The 27,195-nt window shown below is 43.6% G+C and overlaps 1 protein-coding gene across 1 annotated transcript in view; it reads right to left on the bottom strand.

Annotated features, from left to right (window-relative positions):
• Nucleotides 1–589: 589 nt before the first annotated feature.
• The window catches only part of LOC139052070 (uncharacterized), a 117,985-nt gene continuing 91,379 nt past the window's right edge, over nt 590–27,195 (bottom strand). The window contains exons 14-16 of the mRNA XM_070529139.1: nt 25,083–25,123; nt 11,009–11,192; nt 590–2,535 (exon numbers count right to left, since the gene is read on the bottom strand). Coding sequence (XP_070385240.1) covers nt 2,510–2,535; nt 11,009–11,192; nt 25,083–25,123 — 251 coding nt within the window. The 3' untranslated portion in view covers nt 590–2,509. The remainder of the gene's footprint in view (nt 2,536–11,008; nt 11,193–25,082; nt 25,124–27,195) is intronic.

The raw sequence follows: 27,195 nt of genomic DNA, 5'->3' as shown, positions 1-27,195 counted from the left end.
CTGAAAAGGTGAAGAAGAGGATGGCCAAGAAACACAAGCCTGACAGAACCCAGGACTACTGCCCAGGACTTTTGTGAATGTGTGGCAGATTCATAGAAAATAGCAGGTGACTTTTTGAGCTTTTTTTTTTGTCAAAGGCCAACGCAATACAGAAGTTTTCACAATCTTTACATGAACAGATTTCTGTGAGTTTGGTGTTATTGTGTTCAGTAATGACTGGGCTGCATGCTAAAGCATTAAATTTTTCCATGTGATAGGTAAACAAAAGTGGCAGAGTAAGCAAAACTTTGAATGCAATTTTCTCAGCTTTGCTTTTTCGATCAAATGCCTTTGCCTTACGGAACTTTTCATAATGTTTGCATCAACTGATTTTATTGAATTAGGTATCATTTTTTTCAGTGAAACCTCAGCTGCATCCTAAAGCTTTCCATTTTTCATTAAACCAAATAGACTAGCAATTAGGTCAGGTGTAAGCTAATTACTCCTGCATTGTTTTTTTCTTCCTACTTTGATATTCATTCATGACCTATATGATGACTTTTAAAAAATTTCTTTAGCTTTAGGATGTGCAGTAGGTCCTTGGAAATGACAGCTATTCTTTAAAACTAGTTTTTTTAATTAAGAAATTACCATAATGGCCCGTAACAAAAGACCTATGTGGGATAAGTTATTTTGCGATATCTTCATTTCTAAATGAGATATATCAAATCTGAATATATATTTGGAATCAGCATTGAAAGATATATCTGCATGCGAATTTTCAGGAAGATACGTTAAGAAATAAAAAAAAAAGTTTTCAAGACCCTCATCCCCCCTTAAAATACTTCATATTGTTGAATACTTCAACATGAAAAAGAAAGTAGCAGTGGCATTTGAACCTCAACGTTTGGAGGTAACAACAATGCCCAATAAACCAGTTATGAATGGTTAAGACATGAGCCGGTACCTTGCAGATGACCAAGACGGAAAGACACAGAAAGAAAGTCCAGGTACGTGGTGCCATGAACACAAGGGCAATGTGTAACCACAGCATAGCTGAGACAAGGTCATGCACTTGTTTAACAATCTTTCCTGGTTACCCTAGTTTTTTAATCTAATTCGGCAGGAATTCAATTAGTAACACAGGTATGCATGCCAAACGATAAGTATGAGTGAGTGACCTGCTCACAGGAGGCAAAAGAACATTTTAGTTCAATAGATACCAAAAAAATATGTGAATATAACATGTAGGACAGACAACAAGAAGAGGCAAAGAGATCATGCATAGTGGTGGGAGCATGAGATGTGCGATACAAATGTAAGAGCAAGGCTTGACTAATGACTAAAGAGTAATCCAGACAGATTAAAATTCTACAAGAAACACTGTGAAAAAATTCAGTTGCTGATGCACTTAACTCAATGAGAGTTAGGTCAGCGGCTTGAAACAATGGCTGAGCACACTAGATACACATGCTGTCAATTTGCTGATTTCATGTACAAGTTATGTGTGGAAGATCCCTGAAGGAATAAGGCAGTAATTGAATTGAGTGGAGCAAGAATGTTGCCAACAAAAATAAACTTCTGCCTTTTGAAAGACATGACAAGATACTATAAGCTACGGATATCTGAAATCACATTTGCTGATCATCAGAAGTTTACAGTGAGCCCAAAACTTTAAAAAGGACTAGATGTGACTAAAATATGCTGCATTTTCAAGAACGGCCAAAGTATTGCACTGCCACTTTTGAATGCCTTGCAAGAGTAGGGCTGTAAATACATACTTAAAAATAGCAATGTTCAAATGCTGCAGCATGGTAGTGCTAAAGTGGTGTGCCTGACTAGGAGTTTTGATGAACAGACAGTGTCAGAAAATGACTAATGAACTAATGTCTATATTAGCTATCACAGTAAAGCTTAATGCTTTCACCCATACCACCTACCAACAATGATGATGTTGACATTTAGCTGCCAAACAAACTGGCCCACAACATACAACAATAACTATTGCACAAAGTTCCACAACACAAGCAAGGCTTATATTCCTAAATACCAGTAAAGTGTGCTGTTATATTTTAACAATGCGACAGCCACCCGCTCTGCATTCACATGTGCAGAGAAATGCAATCCACATCTCAAGAAAAATACTATTGCAACAACTGCCAATACATGCAATAATATTAAACAATGGCTAAGTACTGGTGGTATGTGTTGATTGTATATACTTCAAGTATGACAAAGTGCACACAAAGGGCTGCAGTCATCTCAGAGTGGCACTGTCACTTATCACAGCTACAGAAAAATATCACGGGTTACGTTGCAGTCAAACAGAATTTTCAAATGACGAGAGCGAGCATGGTAAGAAATGAGGTTGTGCCTGTGCCCCCCACATAGAAAAAACATTCTTAACCTACCACACTGTCAAACAGTGCAGTCTGTTCGGAGGTTGTGAAGCAAATGGTGACACCATTTCTTAGCTGAGGGATGGTGAACCGCCCGAAGGACTTCCATTTCCAACAGTGCCAAAGACCGGTTATGAGGAAGAGGGGGAGCGATCTCCTGAAAAGACACATTCAACACACATTGCACTGGCCCTTTCACTCTGCAAAAGCCTGCACAGCACTGGACAATGGTTAGTGTATGTGCTAACTAACCTAACTCTTTTGTTACCATGTTTATAGAAATCAATCATATTTGATCAAAAGCTTTTCTAGCACTGCTAAACATTTCCGCTGGAACTGTTCTACTAGCGACGTCACGCCCTGCCTGAAATGATAACTGAGCTTTAACAATTTGTAAGATTTGACTATATTGGGGAATCTGGAAAAATAAAACTTTGACTGGAGGTATTGTCGAAGATAGCCTCCAGTGCTCCTAGCACTTCCTTGAAGAAACTAAGCAAAATTTGCACTTATGACGCAATTTTTAAACGACAGCAGCAGCAAAGCCATAGAAGCTTCTCTCAGGTTGTCTAATATTCCCAATCAACATAGAGGTTGTTTTAACAATGTCTCAAACAGTCGCAGATGCTCATGACTGCATGTTATTTTGATAATTGTGTTCGAGTAATATCAAACACAACTTTATTTTTACCACCATGGGTTGCAGCATTTCGACACCGTATGTATGTATTATTAGGAGCAATCCTTCCTGTTGTCAGTTTTCACTCACACAAGATGCGGTCGATTTCAGACCAACCTTCGACCGAACTTGACAAGTAGTCTAATCTCCTACATTTTGAAAACAGCCTGCATGACCGCCCTTATTCTTTACTGTACAATATTGTGCAACACTGTACAGCTCTGTACAGGAACTGAACAAAGCACATGGAGGCTCCCGCACCAGTTGAATGCAAACTAGACTACTTTACTTTTAAGAAAAAAGCCGATTGAACACGGTAATCAAGTACGAGGAGGCTTCTGCATGCTCCCTGACCTGACAATCATTCCTTCGCGAGCCTAAAGAATGCAGTAAATAACAAACCAGGTGCCTGCTGCAATGAGTAAATACAATTGCTCTCTGTACAACAGGAACTTACATGTTTTCACATTTGCAAAGCTACTGCTTACCCACATAGCATGGGCCTCACTATGGCTAATATTGATGCCAACAAATCTTCATAATAATTTCCAAATTTTCTTGCATGATCTGACTTACAAAAGTTGGTAACTAGGAGCCAGGTGCATATCTTGTATATTTTAGATTTTTTTTTTTACTCTCAGTACTTATACCAAAAATAGCAAATTATTACTTTCAGTTGTGGTTCCTTGAGGTGCTTCATTGAATTTTCACATAAGAACTCCCGAAAACTGTCTGAGCTATAATTACTGCTTCACATTCATTCAAAATACCAGTGATCAAGTTACAATATCATACATACAGAGTGCCCCAACTAACTTGGACCACGATTTCGAAAAAAACTATGCGTTCTTCAGAACATAAATCGTGTGGATGTTAGCGTTTATCTAAACTTACACTACCATTTTTTGCTCGTCCTTTTTTGAGTAATTAGCTGAGAAAGATTAGCTTTTTAAATATAGCTTGAAAAGTTCAGGCGTCAATAGGAAAGTTGTGGAGCTCCACAAATACTGCCCATCCCACGCACTTCCAACGAGACAGACTTAGCATGGCCGTTTTTATTCGGGGAAAATGAAAGCCCGCGGAGTTTAAAGAATACAACGTGACAGCACACTCTGTGCGTTCGAATGCACCACAATTACAGCACTCTCATGAGTGATTTGGAAAACATCCCCAGCGCCGCGTGTTCCCTTCACTTCCGAGAAAGGGCTTCAACTTTTGCTCGGCTCTGACATTACCGGCAGCGGCTGGCGACGGCTCTCCGAAAAAGCACTTCGTCAGCAGTCGCTCGCGTCTGTCGGCGAAGAATGCGTCGTCATCAGCCGTTTATTCTGATATGATGAGAAGAGCAATTTTTTTTGCAGCATCCAAGTCGATGCGGAATAGAAAAAATACACACAAATATGCATCATACATCTGAAACCTGTGCGAGAGGGAGCGTCATAGGTTACAACGCCGCTTTTTTTCCAAGCTGTGCCAGCAGCTAGATGCATGTGAGCTCGACTGTCTATTACTGTCGTGCCGCATAACGGTTTCAAAGAATTTGTTTGCAGTGCCTAAAGCATGCCGTACTCAAGCGAGCAGAAGGCGAACATAGTCTTAGCCTTGGGAGCGGCACAGGGCGACAAGAGGAAGGCTGCCAAGGTATACTGAAATTGGCAATGTGGGGGAAGACCTAGCGCGAACACAATTATGAGGAGTTACTTGACGCTGAAAGAAACAGGTAGCTTCAAGACGCAGCACAGAAAGGGGACCACCAGTGAAGATGGTGAAGGAGACATTTTGGCTTTCATAACTGCAAACTCTCATTCCAGTGTGCATGATGTGAGTGGTGAGGCCGGCATTTCAAAGTCTTCAGTGTCAAGAGTTCTTAGGAAGGCTAAAATGCATCCATATCACCTTAAACTGCATCAAAACCTGCAAGAGACTTTTGATGGCGGCTTGACTTCTCAAATTGGATCCTTGTGAACAGTGATGAAATAGCAGATTTCGTTGACATGACAAAGTGCCTTGGGCAGACGAGGCAACCTTCTCCAGAAATTCTCAAGTCAACATCCATAATGCACATTACTGGAGCGATACAAACCTGCATTGGGTGGCGCAGGCCAGACACCAGTCCCAATGGTCATTCAGTGTGTGGTGCGGTATCTGTGACGAAAGAATAATTGGCCCCATATTTTTTCACCAAAAGCTCACTGCTCAGCGGTACATGAACGACATTTTGGAAGGCCCAGTCGAAGATTTTCGCTGTGATCTTCCTTTTGAATTTTTAAAGCGAACTTCGTTCAACAGCAAACTTGGCTCACAGCAGCAGCCTTGAACGAGTCTGGCTTGACGAAGCCTTCAAACGCCAGTGGGTCGGGCGGCATGGACGAGTGGCATGGCCTGCAAGGTCACCGAACTTGATGCCTCTTGATTTCTTATGGGGATATGTGAAAGACCGAGGGTACCGCAAACCTACAACTACCAGAAGCGCTAAAGGCAGAGATTGCTGAGGCCTGCAGCAAGATACCGTCTTGCGTCATCAAAAAAGCTACATCGGACGTGCTGAAAAGGTGCCAATACTGCATTATGGCAGAAGGCGACTTGTTTGAACAAATTCTTTAGACAGACATCACAGCGAATAAATCCCTACAACAGTTATCCATGCAAAGAGCCATCTGTGTGAAACTTTTGTACGACGTGGAAAAGGCACGTAAGTAATATGAAATTACAAATTCTCTGCCGACAAGGAATGGACAGGAAGCTAAAAAGCAACCTTCTGTGTCAGTGTGCAATTCTTCCTTTTGTGACAACCAGCGTAATTCACACAAGTGGGCTCGTCAGCTGGCTGCCAGTCAACATGACCAACCTGTTGCTTTTTTACACGCAGTTTTCCCCATTCGGCACGACAGCGGTCGGTGCATTGTAAGATTCAGCGTTCTTGTTCATCACCACGGCAGTTTCCTACGGAGACTGCGCGTACACACCGCCCACACCATGACGATTGCTGGGCGTCAATGCGTCCAGGCCTATCGACATCAAGAGCACATATAAGAAACCAGCCACCACCGGCACCTTCCAGTGGGCTCGTTGGCTGGCTGCCAGTCAACATGACCAACCTTATGCTTTTTTGCACGCAGTTTTTCCCGTTTGGCACGACAGCGGTCGGCGCATTGCAAGATTCAGCGTCCTTGTTCATCACCACGGCAGCTTCCTACGGAGACTTCGCGTACACACCGCCACACCATGGCAATTGCTGGGCATCAACGCGTCCAGGCCTATCGACATCATCAAGAGCTCATATAAGAAGCCAGCCACCACCGGCGCCTTCCAGTGGGCTCGTCGGCTGGCCGCCAGTCAACATGACCAACCCGTTGCTTTTTTACATGCAGGTCAGTAACAAAGCGTCTAGTGTTAAATCCAGCATTAGATGTTTCATGCAGCTGACATGCCCACGCAGCCTTTGTACGCTCTGTTTGGTTGTTCAGGATTTTGTCTTCTCTTTTCTAATGCTTTCTGGGGACGTAGAGCCCAATCCTGGACCTGGGCCTACAACTGATGAACTGTTAATGAAACTACTTAATGGTCAGAAGAAAATAGAAAAACGGTTAGATGAAATTGAAATGAAGCTAAAGGTGGTTCAGGAGTCGGCATTGGCTGTTAAAGAAGTCAGCAAAAAAGTATCTGGCCTCGAGAAAATTGCACAGAGGTTGCAGGACAAATTTGTCGATCTAGAAGATCGTTCCAGGAGGAACAACCTTCTGGTTTTTGGGGTCAAAGAAACAGCTGCCGAAACTCATGATGATCTGAAGCAAGCTGTGCTAGAGGGCGTGTTTAAAAGCGTTCTCGGTGTGCAAGTTTCGTCGGCTGAACGACTCCATATATATATATATACTATAGGATTGGGCGTAGACATGGGACTAGACCACGCCCAGTTATAATCAAGCTTTTCGACCACCGCTAAAAAATGGCCGTACTACAGAATTGTTTCAAACTGAAAAATAAAAATATTTTGGACTCGGAGACTTCTCAGCACCCATAAGAAACTCTGGGATAGCGCCTTCAAAATTAGAGCTGCTGGGGGGAAAGTCCAACTAGTGTACAACAAAATTAGGATTAATGGCGAGCTATTCCGATGGGATGGCGCGAGTGACAGAAGGATTCACACAGGCAAACAATCTGAAGACACCAGTCACAATGAATCCAAACCGATGCCCAAAAGCCCCTCCGTTTCATCAACCTTAATGCACGTAGCATCGTTAATAAATCTGATGATATTGAAAGTATCATTTTAACACTCAAGCCGCATATTCTAATAATCACGGAAACTTGGCTTTACCCCGATATCTCCGATGAGGAAGTAACACCACCAGGTTACGGAATTCATCATAAAGATAGAAGTCCGTGCAGCGGTGGTGTTGCAATTATTTATCAACAGTCACTACTGGTGTCTAGGCTACCTGATATACCTGCAATTGCGCGCATCCTGATTAAAGTGCTTTTGGATGGGAACACTCACTATCGACATTGAAGCAGCCTTTTGAAAGCAAGAAAAGGAATAAGTTTTTTCAGCATTGAGCATTGATTTGTAGGCAATTCAAGCGGGCAAAAAGTTCTGCAAATTGAATCTGTTTAGGAATACCAGATAGAAAGAAACATTGATGCTTTCATTTGTACTTTGGCTGAGCAATATAGTTTGAAATGACACCCATCAGCATGTCGTAACAATGTTGACCTAATACACGTTAAATGCATGACTACACTTTTAGGCAAAGTTCCACCCTTTGGGGTGTATCTCTGTCACACAACAATAATCGTCATCTGCCTTGCTTGCGTTTCCTTTCTTGAAAACGCCGCACCCGCTACTTTCCTGTCGGGAATGCTATGTCATGCTGATAATGCGCATGCCGTTTGTTACTGGGAAGTACCGGGCTCGCCGAGTTAAAGAAAGGAAATGCGGACAAGACAGATGGCGATTATTGTTGTGTGGCAAAAGGGTGTAGTTTTGCTTAAGAAATCTGGATGAGTGCTGTAGATTACAGTGAAGGAACTATAACATCTAATAACATCAATAATATAATAATAATATTTATTTTCACAAAACAAGCTATACCATGAGCGGCGTGTCAGGCAGAGCAGAAAGGTGAAAAACCCTACGGCAACTGCGCTTGCCGTGGGCCTACGTTCCAGCATTATGGATAGCGCATATTCATATGGTCTTCTAGTGAGAAGTTCACAGTATACTACCAGTGCGAGACACAGGAAAACAAAGTGGACGAGAAGCATGTTTTTTATAATGCCATGATACTACGTACAGTTTCTACAGAAGTGATGCTACCTGCTCAAAAAATTTTATGCGTCGGCTTTTGTGCTTTTATAAATATTCAGAGAAGGACTCCTATATATATATATATATATATATATAGATATATATATATATATATATATATATATATATATAGACACAGCACACGCACCACGATGAACGAACCAGACTAGTGCCAAGGTTGAATTTCACAACACGATTTCCATTCCACGTTCAGTAATCACACATATCATTTGCGGCTTCGTTCAGAGGCAGACGTAGCTTTTAAGTTGGTGCTTGTTGATGCGTTTGGTGCAAGAAGGCTAGGAGCAGGTACCATATATGTGCAAGCACGAGCGATATACACACATCATTTCTGCAGAAACTGACGCTGAGCATGGGTAGCACAAGGATCTCGTTGGGCCGACACGATGACTTTGAGGCAGTCGAATTCCGAATACTGCATATGCGATGAGGGTAGCTATCTAAACATGTTGATAGGTCATCTTGTAGATTGTTGTAGTGCAGGCTGAACAACACTGTCATAGAAGGCACATGAGACACCACACAGTGCTGAACCAGCTGTGAACAGCTGTTTACGTACACCGTGTCTCATCGCACTGAACTTCAGCAACCGCCGTTACGCACTCCAAAACAATTCTTATCTTCAACACGTTTTTAAATTACAAAACACGCATATTATTTGCTCCTAATAAGGAAAAGTAAACAATATTATAATTTAAACATTTTATTCGTTACATTGAAAGAATTATGCAGCGTGTGCCACGAAACCTGGCAGTAAGCAATCCTGGGTGTCGCACCAGTCGTACTGTTGAAATCGCAACCATGTGAAATGGGCCCTCTAAAAATCCCATCGTGACACTTGCAACTGCATCGATTTTCGTCGTTCCAGTCACAGCATGTGAAACAGCCTTCAGATGAAGGTGCGCGCTGCGGGTGTTGCGAAGGAAGTTGTGAGGCCTTTGCCGCTGCGATTTCAGTCACGAAATGACGAGAACTGCAGCTTCCACACTGCTTTTATGCAGAACAGAAACGGGACTTGTTCAATCACTCAGTAAATAAAGGCGTGTTGATGTAGTAAGCATTGGTTTATTGTGTTCTGGATACCCTTGATAAATGGACACTCGCTTAATTGGGACATTTTTTTTTAGGTCTGGTGAAATCCAAATTAACAAGGTTTTACTGCACTTTCCAGAAAGGCACAAGATCCTTTGGAGCACAGTGTGGTGACAGCCACACTGTGAGTTGAGGCCTCGCAGTTCCCATTTACGCAACAAAAAGTGATAATGTTACGCACTAACAAGTAGGCATACAATGAGCTACTATGGCTTAAACAGTCAGCCATTAAGCTCTATGAACGCTGGGTCGGGAATTCATTGCAACTACATTTTAACCAATACTAGTGTGTTTTAAGTGGGAATGTACTAATGAGGTTTTACGGTATTCCATTCCTGTGTCCTTGGCCTCATGGAAACCAGTGTGTAGGCACATGCTCCCACTTTCAGAAGCAAATTATTGCTATGCGACGTAATACACACCAATTGCCTCAAACTGCTTGTTAGCACAACAGCAGCATGCATGCGTCTATGGCCTAAAGGGCAGAGCATCAGGCTACAATGCTGGGAACCCGGTTCAAAGCCCACCATTGGACACAATTTTTTTTCTAATCGAATACTCAGAACAAGGCAGACAGGCACCTACCTACCAACATACCAAAAAGTGCCGATGAGTGGCAGACTGCGTTCCATTAATTACATTTTAGCAAATTGCATTAAGAGGAAGCTTTAGCTTGGGTGCTCCTATCTAAATACATGTAAAAGGAGAATTCGTTTTTCTCGGCAACCACTGCACTAAATTTGACTGGGTTTGCTGCATTTAAAAGAAAACCTTAAAATCTAGTGACTGTTGGTTTCGATTTTTTTAGTTAGGCCGTCAATATTTTATAAAAAATTGACAAAAATTGCTAATTTTCAGAAAACGAAACTATCAAGTTTACAACTCTGTAACTCAACAAGAAAAAAATGATATCGCAATTCTGTGAATTGTATCTGATAGCACATCTAAAGCGGACAAAATTGATATGTTACACATGAACCTCAAAAAATGTAATATTATGTAATTACAACTTTTGCAGAACCCTTGTAAACAATGTAACAAATTCACGTAAGATGTAAAATGACATATAATATTTGTCCGCTTTGAATGATCTAATGGATGCCGTTTACAGAACCGCGATATCTGTTCTTGATGCAGAGCTATTAGTTTGTAAACTGCATGCTTCTATTTTTTTCAATCTTCTGAATTTTTGAAAATCTTTCTAACAAAATTCAAGCCCTAAATCAAAATTCTGCTTCCAACAGTCACTAAAATTTATCTTACTCTCTCAAATGCAACAAATTTCATCAAAATCGGTCCAGGGGTTATTTCATAAAAACGTTTTTACGTTTTTACATGTATTTGAATAGGCCGCGTCGGAGTTGGGCCCGAGCTAAAGCTTCCTCTTAAGTGATGAGCCACAGTTGCTGTATATGGCACCAGAATGTGCTTTATAATTATGCCAACATGTTACTTTGAGATGTGAAAATGTTGGTGCCCATGTTAAGCAAGTGAATGCAATATACTTCAATAAATAAGAATGATAAATACCATCCAGACCTCCAGTGAAGCTGTTTGTGCTTGCTGCAGAGCCTGATGTACTGCATCTGACATCAGGCATGACCATGCTGGAGTCAACCGCATATGGTACATGGGTCATGTTGAAGTTGCTATTGTAGCCCTGTGTTGATTGGAACACAAATGGTTGCAGAGTGGTGCCGAATGTCCAAAAGTACTGCACATAAAAGAGAGAAAAAGAAGTGCAAATGCTGGTGACATGCTGGCATCTCTCAACACCATCTTTATGGGCTCTCACTCGTTACTAGGAGTGCACAAATATTCTAAAAGTTCAAATATTATCAAATACTATATCTTTAATATACATATTCCGATTTGAAAAATAGATATTTAGAAATTCTCAAATATTAGGTTTCATACGAATATTCGAATCAAATCAAATATATTGCTGGCTGAGTGGGAGCGAACATGGTTCTTGACATTTGTTTCTATCTAATCTAGGAATATTGGGGTGATCTTGTGGCTTTAGTGAAATTCCACTTGTAAAGCACACTTAACCACTGAACATCTGAACTACGCGGTAAAGCCAGCATCTCAGTAGCAATGGTTTCCGGGCGGCACAGGCGGACATTTATTTTTCTTTCTTTCTTTCTTTTCCTTCTTGTTTTTTCTTCTTTTCTTTCTTTCTTTCTTTTTTTTTTTTTTGCAGCGCCACTTCCCATTCTGAGCTTAGTGCTTGACAGCAAATGCGATGAGTGATGACTGGCACAGGGTCAAATGCCTCAGAGTTTACGGGCATTTGATGTGGCATAATTAAGGCACATGCTGGGGAGGACAGCCAATGGTAATTACTAAATTTTATAACCTGAGCCAAATATACCATGTTTTAGTATAACGGATTACTAGTCTAGTTTTTTAACACTGACGATGTAATTGCAAAGTTCCAACATAACTAGTTAATCCAACTTGCTAATAAATGCATGTGCATATCATTATTTAATATTCAAAGCTAAGTATTTGCATTCAATCTGTATTTGAAAATTTTAATATTTACGCACCTATACTCATTACACAAGCTGCTGGTGTCGCCAATGCACCACAAAAGAGGCAAAAGCTTGCTACACTTATGAAGATTGTATTTATGTTTGCATAACAATTAGGAGTATGCAAATACCGTAGACTTTCTTCAATTCGGCTCTATTTAATGAATTTTTTCAGCTAATCTGATTCCAACTGACAGTTCCGGCGAGCACCTATGGGCCAGAATATTCTTTCTATTGCAAAATTAGCCCTTGCCACATAAAGTAAACTTGGTTGGTCATCGTGTGTGCACAAGACCTAAGTGGTGACCGCAATGGCGACCTTCAATTAAAGGGCCCCTGAAACAGTTTGGACAAATTTTGTAGATGCGTAGGGTACAGCTAAAGTTAATCATTCGCACCACAATTTCTGTGAAACATCTCATATTAAGAGAGCTAGGGATGATTACAAGTTACCCTCCTCCATAGCCATGCATTTTCTCCTCAACTTGTTTGCCGAGTGATCAGGGCTAAGCTCTGCCTTCAAAGGCTCTGCATCATGATGGCACGTCGTGTCGTCGATATCCAGTTTTCTAGGAGCGAGCATGTGAGGCCTCTCCAAACTCTCTGACAGCTGCTTGGCAGTCGACCCTAAGCGAGAGGTATCGAAGCAGCGTGCGTTCTGAGCATTCTGTCGCAGCGCCGAACGTGTCTGGTATTCCGGTAACCACAGGCGAGCTGGGCGTTTCGACGGAACGGTGGAGGCATAAACTCAAGCTGATCAAGGAACTTTTGCGTAGGCACACGTGAGCTGCCTGATCGGTCTCCACGGTCCAGTCACCCATTGGCGCAGAGCCTAACCAGCCAAACAAAGAGCTAATATTGCTCTAACCAAATGTAAAACATTTACAAAAACAACATGTTAACGATTACACTCCTACAAAAAATTAACACCAGCAGCAAAGAAGAATACATTTTGTTACTGCTACTGTGTGTAGTTGAGCTCTGTGCCACCAGGTCGCTGCACCGTGCAGACCATTCACGTTTGCGCTTCTGCTCATCCCGTGAAACGACACAGTCAATTGGCCAGGCCATGTCTCCTTGCGCTTGCGTTTACCCCAATACCGAACTCGCGAAATACTATTACGTTAGTAATCTTCCCGTGTAAAGTGACGGCCACAAACGCGCAAATCCTGGCGCCGATCGGATAGCGGCAGTCCGATGTGCTGCAGCCAATCCACTTGTCTGCTGCCTTGCAGAGGGACACAATGTCGCAGCTTGACATATTACCAGTCGCTACGTTTGCAGTCCACAACGCACCAAAGTCGAATCATAGTGCTCGCGAAAAGACCGAGACCGACTCTGACTGCGAAGCTCTCGTCAAAATGGAGCATGTTGTAACACAAGCAGAAGATGCTTGCTGTGTGCCGGAAGTGCTCAAGTGTAGCGAGAAATTATTCTTGTGCATTCTCTTTCTGTTACTTTCTTCTTTATAGAAACAAATTAACTAACATTCCAACTATTACGATCATTTGTTCATCATAAAGGAGGAAAAATTATCAATGACGTGCCCTAGGCAGGCAATCGGATAGGTCGCTCTACTGACCTCAATTGGGTGATTTACCGTCATATGGGTAGGGGTGGCTCAAAATTCTGCTGACAGTGTGCTGCGATCGGCAGCGATGTACATTTTTAAAACCTTATTATAAATTACACGCTTTACGTGGAGCACTTAGATGCGTCAATTAATGATCAGAAAGACCTATTCTATGACTCAGTATGTTTGTACAAAATCGTTGAAATCATTTCACGGTCCCTTTAGTGCATGGCCCCAATCATTGCCCAATGGCTGCTGCATCTGTCTTGATGGCACTAGAGGACAGTAAATGCACTGAAGACACAGTACCTCTCTCCGAAAATACCAATTTACAGCATGTCTTCCATTAGGAAATGAAAACAGCAGCTCACAATCAATGATTAGCATTTCCGCCCCGATTCTAACACATTAATTTTTTCAGAGAGAACTGGTCATGAAATTTACTCCACCTTTCAACTGGATATGAAATAGAAACTGTCTTCATGGCATTAGCCACTGCCAACCCTCATCGCCATTGTCATTACAAGATGGTGGCAAATTTTTTAAACATGGTGACAATGATGACGACAATGTGGCTCTTTTAGGCTTTCAATTCGAAAGCTCAATAGCAAAATTATTTATTTTAAATGTAAACCTGATGTCACATGCTTTTGGCGCTCTAGAGATTTGTGCCCACTGTAGGATGAACTGTTGAAGAGGTTAGTACAGGCATGGCCCACCATCCCGTTCATGACTGTATCAGTGCTTTTTTTTTTCTTTTTGCTTACCTAATTTAATTTTAAGTGTTGCATAACTAGTTTCAATCGATCTATCTGCATTCTCGCTTGACCATGGGCACTGCGATTATAATAAGCATAGTTTTGTACAGTTTAGTGCACATTGTTACTTATTTTTGGCATACTATGATGCCTTATATTTTCCCTGTCACATTGCTTTTTACCACACACATTCATCACTCTTCTTCTTAAGCATTTGTCACCAAATGATATAATTACCCAGTAAAGCCCCCCTTATACTATGCTCTCATAAGGAGCTTGCAAGGTACTGTGAATAAATAAATGTCATTCTTACGTTAGTTTTCTACTCTAAACCCATAAAAGGTGGCTGTGTGTTCAATTCAGGAACACGTTAAATTGTGGCAAATATTTCCAAAATAATCAGCAGAGTGTTTTGGAGTTTCTTCTGCCTCTATTTAGTTCGATAAATTTTGTCGATCCTGTCTGGGTCACATTAACGAAAATTCACAGTAATACAAATTTTTTGCTGTAAAATACACCTAATTTCACTCAGAGAAGTGAACAACTAAACAAGAGCCCTCCCCCCCCTACCCAATCTGTTACTTTACGTTACTTTCCTTGTGCAGTTTTTATTCAATTAAAAAACGTAATTTTCCTAACTTAGCATGTAATTTTCACAAACAATTCGGGGCAGTTCTGCCAGTGATTTCTAGGGATGGGCGAATCATAAACTTTAGGTCCGAATTTGAAGTGAATAATAATCGAGTTCAATAATTTTGAATCATATACAGTCAACGACTGACTTTTCGGACATGCCCGATCATTTTTATGCCTCCGCGGCACTGCCGCAAACCCCATAGAATCTATGTATAAGAATGTATAAGTTTGGGCCGCAAAAATCCTTCCCCATCCGGTTTTCTGGACTTGCTGTGATCTCAAGTATGAAACGGCATTAATTGAAGCCACCACTGCCATCATTCTGATTATCTCGCAACCTTGAGCATGCCTTGAGCCTCTTGCATGCCGATCCTCTGGCAGCCATAGCCACCACTGCAGCAACACTAGGCCTAGCTGCGGCAACATCCCCTACCAAGCTTCCAGCAATTCGGTGCCATGTTTTTCATAGAAACAATTTGCAATACTACGGACTCTGCCTCTGTAATCCTTGCCGATGGCTTCGAAGCATGGAAAGCATGTTGCATTGCATAATGCCAGTCCCCAAAAGTTAGCTTCGCCACAATATGGCAGTGTTACACGGTGGAGCACACCTGAGGTATTGCTGTGAAGCATACGAGGAGTGAAAAGGTGCCATTGTTGCGACACTATGCAGTATTCCTTAATTACAAATGCATGTACTCGCCATCTCCTGTCACAGTATGAGCACCAATACGCCTAACAAGTTTCCTAGCAGACCTCCAGAGCTATTTTGGATGTGCTTGTGGTGATTTGGGCCCTAGAAAGCATGCATTCATATTTTCCAACTGACCGATTTTTCAGACTTAGGGAGCTCGAAAAATCGGACGCCGACTGTATTTCGAATAGCAGTACATATTCTATTGAAGAAAAGTTCGGCAGCATTTACTATAATTAGGCTTATACAAGTACCAATTATTTGGTTTGAAGGTAATAGTTGTGGTTTTTGCATAAACCCTCAACACAAGCTCTACAAGTGAAAAATTAAAAGAGGGAAGGGGCCAGCTTACTTGTATAGAAGACTAAGTTCATTTTCAGTGATGTTTGCTGATATTTTCATGCTAAAAACACAAGTTCAACATTTTTTCACAACACTACCGGTTTGACCCACAGTATGGAACATTTATTTACAGACTCTTGCTCAGTCTTGTGGATCAGCATACTTGAAATTTGTTGTGGCCAAGCCCGTGGGGTCCTTTTATGTGGCTCAATGCAAGTCGCATGTTGCAGTGTATCCGCGAAGTACTGATGTTGCATGCGACCTCCATAATGCCAACTGCGCAGCGTCAGCCGCTCAGGCTCGGTACTTTTAACCTAAGCGTGAGATTAACCCATTCTGTCTAGTAGATGCATAGACGAACTTAATGCACACCCTAGTTTACGGTTAACCGCCCGCAGTCACCTGGGGACCCTTTTAACCTAACCCTTCTAAAACAAAATCTGTCTTTCACTAACTGTAAGTCTCGAATTAAAACTGCATATACCTTAAATAATAATCCAGTTGAGTTGGTAACCACAAGTACCTCGGTGTTCACATCCATTCCGACTTAACATGGAACCATCATATTAACCTTACTGTTGCATCCGTTAATCGGTCATTAGGTCTTTTAAAACATAGCTTAAAGCATGCCCCTTCCCACCTCCGATCACGTGCTTATACCACTCTAATCCGACCTAAAATCGAATGTGCTTCGGCTATTTGGGACCCCCCTCAAGCATATTTAATAAATAGCATTGAATCACTACAGAGCCGTGCAGTTCATTTCATCTACTCCGATTACTGTATTTACTCGCATAATGATCGCACTTTTTTGTTAAAAAAAAATTTATGCAAATTCAGGGGTGCGATCATTACGCGCGTTAAATTTCCTGCAAAAATATTTCTTTTTTCATCCCACGTTTGCTGCGGGATGACAGCAGGTCAACAACAGGTGGCTGCCACTGTAACAGTGCGGGACACCAAAACAAATATGGCGGCTGGCGGAGCAAGCCGAACACCATTTTTGTTCTTCTTGTGAGTACATTACGCGCATTGAAACAGTTTCTGCCGTATCAATAATGAATAATATCATTAATATCGGCAAGTTTGCGACAACACCATTGCCATGTCCACTTTGAGAGGACGAAAACAGAGATGGGCGCGTGTAGCTGCCAGTGACATAGAAACACATGGCGGGCATGCTGTGGAAACTGCGGCATTTGTCTTCACTACTATCCTAATATGGCACGTTTCTGCTAAGGGTGGGCGAATATCTTAGCTGTGTTACAAGCGTCGGCATATGAATAGGGTACACTTTAATGTATTAGTGTAAACGTGGCCACTATAGTTGCCGCTCGCGATTTGTTGCGTGCTCACGAATGCAGACGAGAAGAATCGAAAGGCGCCTTTTTTGTTGTTGGCCAAAATTATTATGAAGCCTACAAGTAATAAAGCCAAGGCAAGTTGGGTTGCAGCTTTTTTTTTTTTTTTCATGGCAGTGCGGAAAGTGATGAAAGGAATGAAATTGGGCATCTGCTTAAGAATGTTTGGTGCGTGCAGACCACTTGGTATGTCTTTAAGAGTCGTTCGCGTAGCATTTGACAGCATTCGACAGATGGTATAGGCGATCCTCATTAGCTAGACTTGGCACACGACATATCGCTACGACAAGTTCGGGGGGCGATCATTACACAGGAAAGAAGCAAAAAATTTAATTTGAGCACAAAAATCAGAGGTGTGATCATTACGTGAGTGCAATCATTAGGCGAGTACAGTCGCCGACTGATTTTTCGGACTCCAAAAATTCGGACATGCTCGATTATTCAGTCTGCTTCGCGGCACCGCCATTCTCCCATAGACTATAATGTATAACAACTGCCGAAAGTTCGGACACCTTGCAAACTCTCGTCTGACTTTTCGGACACTCCTTGAGCCAACTCAATCGAGAGCACCATGCACCGACTCTGACCGGTACACGGTTCGACTTGCTGAACGCCACTTTTGTTTTGAACGGAGCCTCCTTGCTGCCCCACGAAGTGGCGCTACTGCAAATCCCCGCTCATCATCATCATTTCTTTCTGGCTCGTAGCTACAGCAGTTCCGGTTTCAGCTTACTACGCCATGTCAAGACAATCCAGCAGTTGATTTGTTTTTTTCTTCGTGCACGATGCTGCGAGTAGACCACGTTTTTCGTTTGTGCGACTGGTGTCAACGTGCCGGCGTGGTGATGTTTGCTTTGTGTGCTGTGTCGAGGTTGCGGTGATGCAACGCAGCATACGGAAACATCGTGTCAATTGTATAATGGTGCCGACAGTGCCCGTGCAGACTGCGCTGGGGAATGTTGGCAAGCGGGTGCCGGTAGGCCTAGGATTTGTCGCCTTCCGATGTGCTCCCTACTGACGCCGAAAATGTTCTGCCCGGACCTGCGCAGTGGTTGCATTGCAATTCCGGACACCGTCTCATTTGACAGTTTCACAGGTGCTGATACTGCTGTACTGACATGCGCAGAACTCGACGACAGCAAGATCATTCGTCAGGTTTCTGCTGCGCCACCGGACGATGACGCACCATGTGCTATGCTGCCGTCGCATGCGGAGCGTGTACAAGCAGTGACTGTGCTTTCAGCCGCCTATAGTGACCGTACGACCCTCTCCGAGGTTCAGGCTTATCTGATTGCGCATAAACGGAACAGCGTGCAAGGGCACATTCACGATTTCTTCAAGCCTACTGCTGAGCCCAAATAAGTGCGTGGAAATAAAGGATTTCTTTTTTTTTTCTTAATCTCCTTTTTTGGACACCGGTTTATTCGGACATTTCCGCAGTCCCCGTGAGGTCTGAATAACCTGTCGGCGACTGTAAATACGGTATTCATGTCATACCAGCATCACAGCATTGAAGAAACGTGCTGGCTTTCAAGAACTATCTCCCCGCCGTTAAATTGCACGTTTATCACTTTTTCACAAATTTTATCATCACTCAACTCTTCATAACAACTTTTTTTGTTTGCCATCTGCTATTTTTGATAGACGCAACCATCCCTTCAGTCAAGAGCTTGTCACGTCGTTCATTTAACTACGCACATTCATTCATTCCGCACACTATAACTGACTGGAACGCTTTGCCTCCATGTGTTTGCTACCACCACGGATCACGATAAATTTCTAAATCTACTCTCTGCCTGTACTATACAGCATAATCCTTGTGTAAACTGTTATCTATATGTGCATTAGGTTTTTTTGTTTTATTCCTTATACTTCTATAATGATTCTCGTTGTTTATTTCAATACATTTGTTTGTAGGTTGTATAGCTGTTATTAATTTGTATAGTGTTACATAGCGTTATGACTGTATAACGAAGTTCTAACTTGTTAGTATAGTGTCACATGTGTTCTTTTTGTCATTGTATATGTGCCCCCCCCCCCCCTATGTAATCCTTTAGTGGTATCTTGTATAAATAAATAAATAAATAAATAAATATAAAATTGGTGTGCTAGCTGTGATATACTCACCCATGTTAATACTCACGTCTACTCATGCTCACTCACGCACCTTCATACTCACGTCTACTAACACTCACAAGCACTTATATTCATATCGTCATTCACACTCATATTCAGAGTCACCTCAACTCACAAGCACTCACTCACATTCAGTCGCGCTCAATAACTCAGGTTCACGCTCACCTCCACTCACTCACAAACACCACGTTCACACTCATTTCCACTCACTCACATTCACACTCAGCTGCACTCAGACTCACTCATGTTCATGCTCCCACTCACAGTACTCAGTCACGTTCACACAGCGATCCACAACTTTAACGGAGACACAGCCGCACTGGCTATCTCCCTCAAAGAGAAATATCTCTCCACACATCAGGATGCCCGAGGTCACGCGTACTCATACGCAGGCTCTGAGAACGCTGAGCTGGATCGACCGTTCCAGCTTCATGACCTCAAAGCGGCACTTGCCGAAATGAAACGAGGAACAGCTCCGGGCAGGGATAAGGTAACGGTAAAGCTTCTAGCCAACCTCCCCGACGCAGCCTATGAGCAGCTCCTCACTTACTTTAATGCAATCTGGCAAGGTGACACCCCTCTTCCCATTGACTGGAAAACGGCGTTGGTCACCTTCATCCCTAAACCAGGAAAAGCCATAAACACAGACAATCTCCGGCCCATCTCCTTCACCTCTTGTGTGGGAAAGCTGATGGAGTGTATGGTACGGGATAGATTGTCCACCCATCTAGAGACCCAACACATCTTTGCAGACACCATGTACGGCTTCCGCCCACACAGGTCCGCGCAGGATGTCTTACTACAACTTCATATGGAGATTCTCGAGCCAGTCGAACACCCTAGTGACGGTAAGGTAGTCCTTGCGCTAGACCTAAAGGGTGCCTTCGATAACGTCACGCACGAAATCATCCTAACCCACTTATCCCAGGTAGACTGTGGATTCAACACCTTCAACTACATTAAACAATTCCTCACAGACTGCCAAACCTTTATCCGGATACAAGACACGGAACATGGCCCGTACCAGCTCGGTACACGAGGTACCCCGCAGGGAGCGGTACTCTCACCACTCCTTTTCAATCTGGCCATGATGAAGCTCCCTGCCCTACTGGGTGAGGTCCCAGGCGTGCAGCATGCTCTGTACGCCGATGACATCACATTGTGGGCTACTCACGGATCGGTTGGAGCAATCGAGGCCAACCTGCAGCATGCGGCGGCTATTGTGGACGAATATGCCGGTCGATGCGGCCTGGAATGCTCCCCGACCAAATCGGAATTTGTGCATTTACGACCCAACCCGAAGTGCACCACTAAACTCAACCTATCCCTATGTACAGGCCCCATCCCGGAACGCGACGAGATACGAGTTTTGGGCCTTTGCATACATAGGAACCGCAAAGTTGATACCACTCTTCAAAAGCTCCGTAAGGTGGGGGACCAAGTGGGTCGTATGATCCGCAGGGTATCCAATAAAAAGGGGGGCTTGCGATGCAAAGACGCTTTGCGGCTAGCGAACGCATTCGTAACCAGCCGAATACTCTACTCGGCGCCCTATCTCCACCTACGCAAATGCGATGAAAACGCCCTTGAGACGATTTTACGCAAAATCTACAAGAGAGCCCTCGATCTTCCCATAACTACGTCCAACAAACGTCTCCTCGAATTGGGGATGACGAATAGTTTTGGGGAACTACGCGAGGCTCATCTTAACAATCAATTCTTGCGGTTGAGCAAAACACCAGCGGGAAGCCGCCTCTTGTCCCGCTTGCACATCCGATATATAGCCCACACGGAACCCAGAGTCTCACTGCCAGACGCATGGCGTCTCACCTTACAGGTAAACCCTCTCCCTTACAATGTGACACGAGATACTCACGAGGGCCGCCGCCAAGCGCGCACTACAAGGATAACCAGAACATATGGCGATCGCCCGGGAGTATTCTATGCGGACGCTGCCGGCCCTCACTACGGGGGTTGGTTTACGGCGGCAGTCGTCCATCAAAACACACCCGTTAATGGTCTCACTTTCCGGGCCCCCAATATTACTTACGCGGAGGAGGTGGCCATCGCGCTTGCTGCCGCAGATCCAGCGTCTCGGGTCATCATCACTGATTCGAGGGGTGCTTGCCGCAATATAGAACAAGGCCAAATTCCATATCGTGCCTTCCAAATCCTTAAGAAATGTGAGAACCAGAGATTCCAACCCCGGCGCTCCATTATTTGGGCCCCAGCTCATCAGGGAATAGAGGGGAACGAAGTAGCCGACGCTACAGCTTGCGCGCTTCATTTCTGGGCGTCGCCTCTATCACCCGTCGACGAGGTCCCTGAATTCAAACCGGCAGTCACCTTTAAAGAAATCGTACAGCTGTGTCAGCTTAATCACGGCCGATACTTCCCCCCTTGCAAAGGCCTCAATAAGACGGAGGAGCGCTGGCTTCTCCTTCTCTACACAAATACAGTACTGTGCCCGGCGGTGCTGAAACAATTCAACCCGGCATTTTCGGGCGAGTGCCCGCACTGTGGGGAGGTGTTTGCGGACACATACCACATGGTGTGGGCATGCCCCTCCAACCCTGCTTTCCCCCCAAACCCCCACCCTACCCGAGAGGACTGGGAGGCCACCCTGCTCGGCTGCTCAACCCTCCAGGAACAACGTGCCCTGGTGGCCCGAGCCAAAGCCGCTGCAGAAGCCACGGGGGTCCCGGACTAGGGACCGCCCCCTAGACTTTGTAAGGGCTGGGCCCTTAGGGCTCAGCTCACAGCTCTCTTGTAAATAGAAGAAATAAAGTTTGTAACCAACCAACCAACCACATTCACTGGCACTCGCTTGCACTCACACTCACCTATGCTCACACTCACTGACACTCTCTCGTACTCACCTCCGCTCACACTCACTGACACTCACTCGCCCTCATCTCCACTCACACTCACTGACACTCACTGACACTCGCACTCACTTCCGCTCACACTCACTGGCACTCAGTCGCACTTGCCTGCACTCACATTCACTGGCACTCACTCACACTCACCTCCGCTCACACTCACTGGCACTCACGCCTTTGAAATTAGTGCGAGTGAGTGTGAGTGAGTGCACTTATGAGTGAGTGCGCCGACCTATGAAGATCGCCCTGGCCCCAGTGTTAACCAGAACCGCTAGACTGATCGAGTCACTACCTTGTATAAATGATTTAAATACATTTCTTCTTCTTCTCGTGATGACGATGCCTGCCTTCATCATTGCCCTTTGATTCCTGCAGTGAAGACACACCTCACCCAATCATGATCATATCACTATCCCGTGTTTGTATCTCGGGCATGATCATCACTGAGCCATTCAAGGGGTGGCAAACGGTTTGGAAACGCAACGGTTTTGGAAAATTCTCGTCATGGTGACACCGACACTTGGCTTTTATGCCAGGTGTTTAGCCAGGTGTAGGTGACTGAAGTTGCAGTTAGATTGCCAGGAAATGACATTGCCAAGTAAAGTTAGAATTAGGGAGGGAAGTTAGGGAAGTTAGGGAGGACAACCTGAATGGCACCATTTTCTAGATTTTCTATCATCGTGCAAGCGAATGATGCTAGAAAAGTTGAGGAAAGTGCCCTACAGAATCTGAAACACTTTGGCGATTGAAAAACTGGTTGGCAACAAGGTGGCCCAGTGGTGGTTTCGTTTTGGCTCGTCTTGGCTATGAGTTATGCCAATGCCAATTAAATTGCACACCAAACCGAAACTGTCGATTACGTTTTTAAATTGACATACATTACTTATAAGTAATTAGAAAATTCCCAATACTGATTCAATTCAAAGCGAAGATCGAATAGCATAACACTCGACTGAATATTACAAAATATTTAATATTTGCCTGCCCTAGTGATTTATTCACATTTTCATCGCGTCACCTGCGAACCAATTTATGTACAGATTAGCCAAACATCCCACAGTTTCCTGTATTATGGTTTTGAAATTTTTTGAAAAGCCAGTGTTTGATGAAGGATCAAGTAACGTCTTTTACTGATTAAATGTGCACTTTGCTGCAAAAAATTTGGGTGTCTGAAAAATCAGTCATTGACTGTACACTAGCAACTCCTCCAGCCGACGGCACGACGTCAAGGATGATTCCTTACAACTCCTCTCTGTTACTCGAACCAGCATCACCACAACTTTCATTCCCTTTCAATAAAATTACAGCTAATTATCCGTGATAGAAGCACGAATTCCCTGAGAATTCCTGCTAATTTCCTAGTTGGTAGACTCCCTGCTAATCATTTGTAAGTTGCCAAGGATAGCAGCACGGAGAGTGGATTTGCATGGTTGGTACGGTAGAATCTCGTTGATACGATCCCACTACGCACGATTTCCCGGTGCTAACGTATGCGATCGAAAACACAAAACATGACCAATAGAGTTGCGCTTATTTTTCACCGATACATTCGGTCCCTGAAAACATGATTTATCGGCACCAACGTTCAGTACATCACCAAATTGCGACTGTGTGATATGTTTTCCAGCCGCTAGATCCCATGCAAACAAGAAAATATGTGAGGTGTGTGCAATCAAGAACAGTATATAGCCGCCCGCTGCAGCAGCTTCACTGCAACACCTGCCCGCCCGTCTTACGTGAGAACACCGGCGTGCACTCAGTTCCTTATCCTGGTAACAGCAACTCACCTCTGAGGTCATCGCACGTCACATACACATGTATCACTGTTAACCATATTGCAATAAGCATTTTCGCCTATTGCTTCACAGCGCATTGTGCCAATGGAAGTGTACTGCCCGCTTTTAATAGACAATAACCCAGACATGCTACCATTCCCTGCTGCAGGCTGTGATCATATACATTTTCCGGTCACTAGATACTATATAAACAAGAAAAAGCGTGTGGCCTGTGCGATTGAAAACAGTACCCGCATGCCGCATCAGCTTCCCCGCAATACTCGCCCTCCCAGTTCATGTATGTAAAAACGCTAGCACACACTCAGTTTCATACTCCAGAACCAGCAACTCGCCTCCCGTGTTGTCACACACCGCATTCACTACTATTGCCGTCAAACCTCTTGAGATAGGCATCTTCAGCTATCTGTTTTACAGCATGTGGGGCATAGTGCATGCATTTAGTAGGTGATAATCTAAACGCGCCACGATTCCCCGATGCAGGCGGCACGATGTGAGCATCCTGTTTCACTTCGGCGGCATCAGGTGCCACCCACCAGCTCGATTTTGTTATGGTTTCTTGTCACCGTCTTTAAAAAATGCGCAATATGGAAACAACAAAACGTCCCTCAGGCCGCCGAAGCACCACCAGCTCGATGCGCATACATGTCTCGTGCCTCATTCGTAATGTTTTGCCTTACGCAGATGTCAAATACAGTTGAGCCTCTCAAAAATTTTAGTTACTTCAGAACGTACGTTTTATCGATTAGTACATTTTTCTAGCGTTTTTTTTTTTTTTCCAAGACGTATCAACAAGGTTCTACTGTATTTAGTCTGGGTCAGGGCACAGCCAGCGAAAACAAGCAGCAGCAAATGAGATTATTGAGTGGGAAAGGCAAGAACCACGTACGTCACGGCCTATGTTGTAGAAGAACCGCCGAGTTGCCAAATCTGAAAAGCCAGAGAGATAGAAGCAACAATTATAATTATTTTTCATTTACCAGGCTATGTGCTAACTAGGTGTTGAAAAACATCACAAGACTGTATAGAACAGAGGAAAGGTGCACCCTAAGGGCACCGACTAACAGCAGCAATTGTATTCACACCGGCAAATATATAGGGCTGAAAAAACAGAGCAGCACACATGCTGCCTGAAAATAAGCCTCAGATAAAGAAGATCAACAAAACTAAAAACATGTTACTATAGATTACATGCGATAGTAGACTTCCGTTAATTGGATATTTTGGTTAATTCAATCCTGACCGAAGGTCTTGGCTTAGAGCCCATAAATTTTTATGGGACTAAACTTTTTCATTTTATCGATCCTAAAATTACCCTTCGCAGATAATTCAAACTTGACCTAAAGAGTGACTACAGTGGTGACACTAATTACGGAAGCATCCTTCTCGGCGGAGCTTAGGTTTCAGGGCATGCATCGAAGACCCCTATTTTAGGCCTGCCTCAGGAACACATTAAAGTGAAAATTGCAGTTCACAATAAATGATTACAGTACTTACCAGATTCTAATGTGCACTTTTTTCCCCCAAGAAAGTGTCTGAAAATCTCTTGAGTAGTGCAATCCAATATGAAACTAGAGATTAATGAAACTGGAGCCACATTCACAACAGTTTACCGTCAGAGCCAGCCTAGCTTGTATCATTGCCATTGCCGCCACAAGATGGCGACCATGGATGATGCAAATATAGAGAGAGAGCGAGAGAGTGCATAGTAACAACTACGACACACTTCTTTCAGCTCGATCGGAAAACCCATTTAAACAATAAGTATTTTGCATGTTAAGCTAGCGGCCGCAAGTCCCATTAAATCTTGGTGACATTCCGGAGAATCACATGCATCGCAGGACCAAGGACAGTCAAATAAACTTATAATGATCTATCGGTTATAACGACCACATTTCAGTGCATTTATGATTTTCCGACCCTGCCTACTGTAACTGCTTCCAAATATAACGAACATTTTTTTAAAGCATCACACAGTTACAAAAATTCTTCGAACCCAGTCGTGGTAAAAAGAAGGCACACGAAGTACCAGAGCACGGAGGCACGACCAAACTGGGTGCACGGCAGCGCACGGCCCACTTTAGCCCAACCACGACAATGACAAGCTCTTCAAGATGAGCAAGTGACCGGGGCGCACAGATTTTGCAAGTCACAACGAAAGTCGCATGCTTTCAAGGCACGCCTCCAGGGAGGAGGCATACAGTCTCTACAGCATAAACAGCATGATGCAGGGCATACAATGGCGTATGCACTTGTGCGATTTCAGATGCCACGTAAGACCACTCTCGTTCTTGTGCAATTGTCTGTGTAAGACCACGTGAATTACACCTGTTTTAATTATTTAGAATCACCATCTATGTTCTTCAACCATGGGAACAATGCAGCTTAAGCATTCCCATCCATGCGACCCGAGTTGGCAATAACCATGTGCCATACGCTGCCCCCACGCAATGTTGGAATGGATCAGCGGTTACTACGCCATTATCAGAAGATCGGCAGCACTTCGTTTGCGATTGGCCAATTGAAGAGTTTCAGGTGACATTTTATCTTTCGAACATCGCATTCTCACCCTCGAAGCGACCTAGTTAGATTCGAAGTGAGCCTTTTCCGGCTCACTTCGAATCTAAAGCAAATGGTGTTTCAGAAGGAACCAACGACACTCCCAAGCAGCATTGTTTTGTTACAGTTATTGCAGCTTTACCCCCTCCTCACAATAATTTCACACGAAGAAGAAAACATGTTGATATTTGCAGTGTCGCTAGCTGTGATGCGAGCATGGCCAAGCTGCGGTTTCCACTCTGCCGTCGGTAGCCATGCACTACGGCTGACCCTGAATTGTATCGTAACTTTGTAGTATTTGAAATTGTATTGTATTTGAAATTTGTGGTAAATAACTGTTCAATATATGTCAAAAGTCCCTTAATAGTGGTGTTGTGCCTTCTTCCTCGAAAAGAGCTAAAGTACTAGTACCTTTATATAAATCTGGTGACAGACAGCTTTCA

Source organism: Dermacentor albipictus, unplaced genomic scaffold, assembly GCF_038994185.2.
Source record: "Dermacentor albipictus isolate Rhodes 1998 colony unplaced genomic scaffold, USDA_Dalb.pri_finalv2 scaffold_17, whole genome shotgun sequence".
Lineage (NCBI taxonomy): Eukaryota > Metazoa > Arthropoda > Arachnida > Ixodida > Ixodidae > Dermacentor > Dermacentor albipictus.
This window is presented reverse-complemented; position numbering and strand designations above follow the sequence as displayed.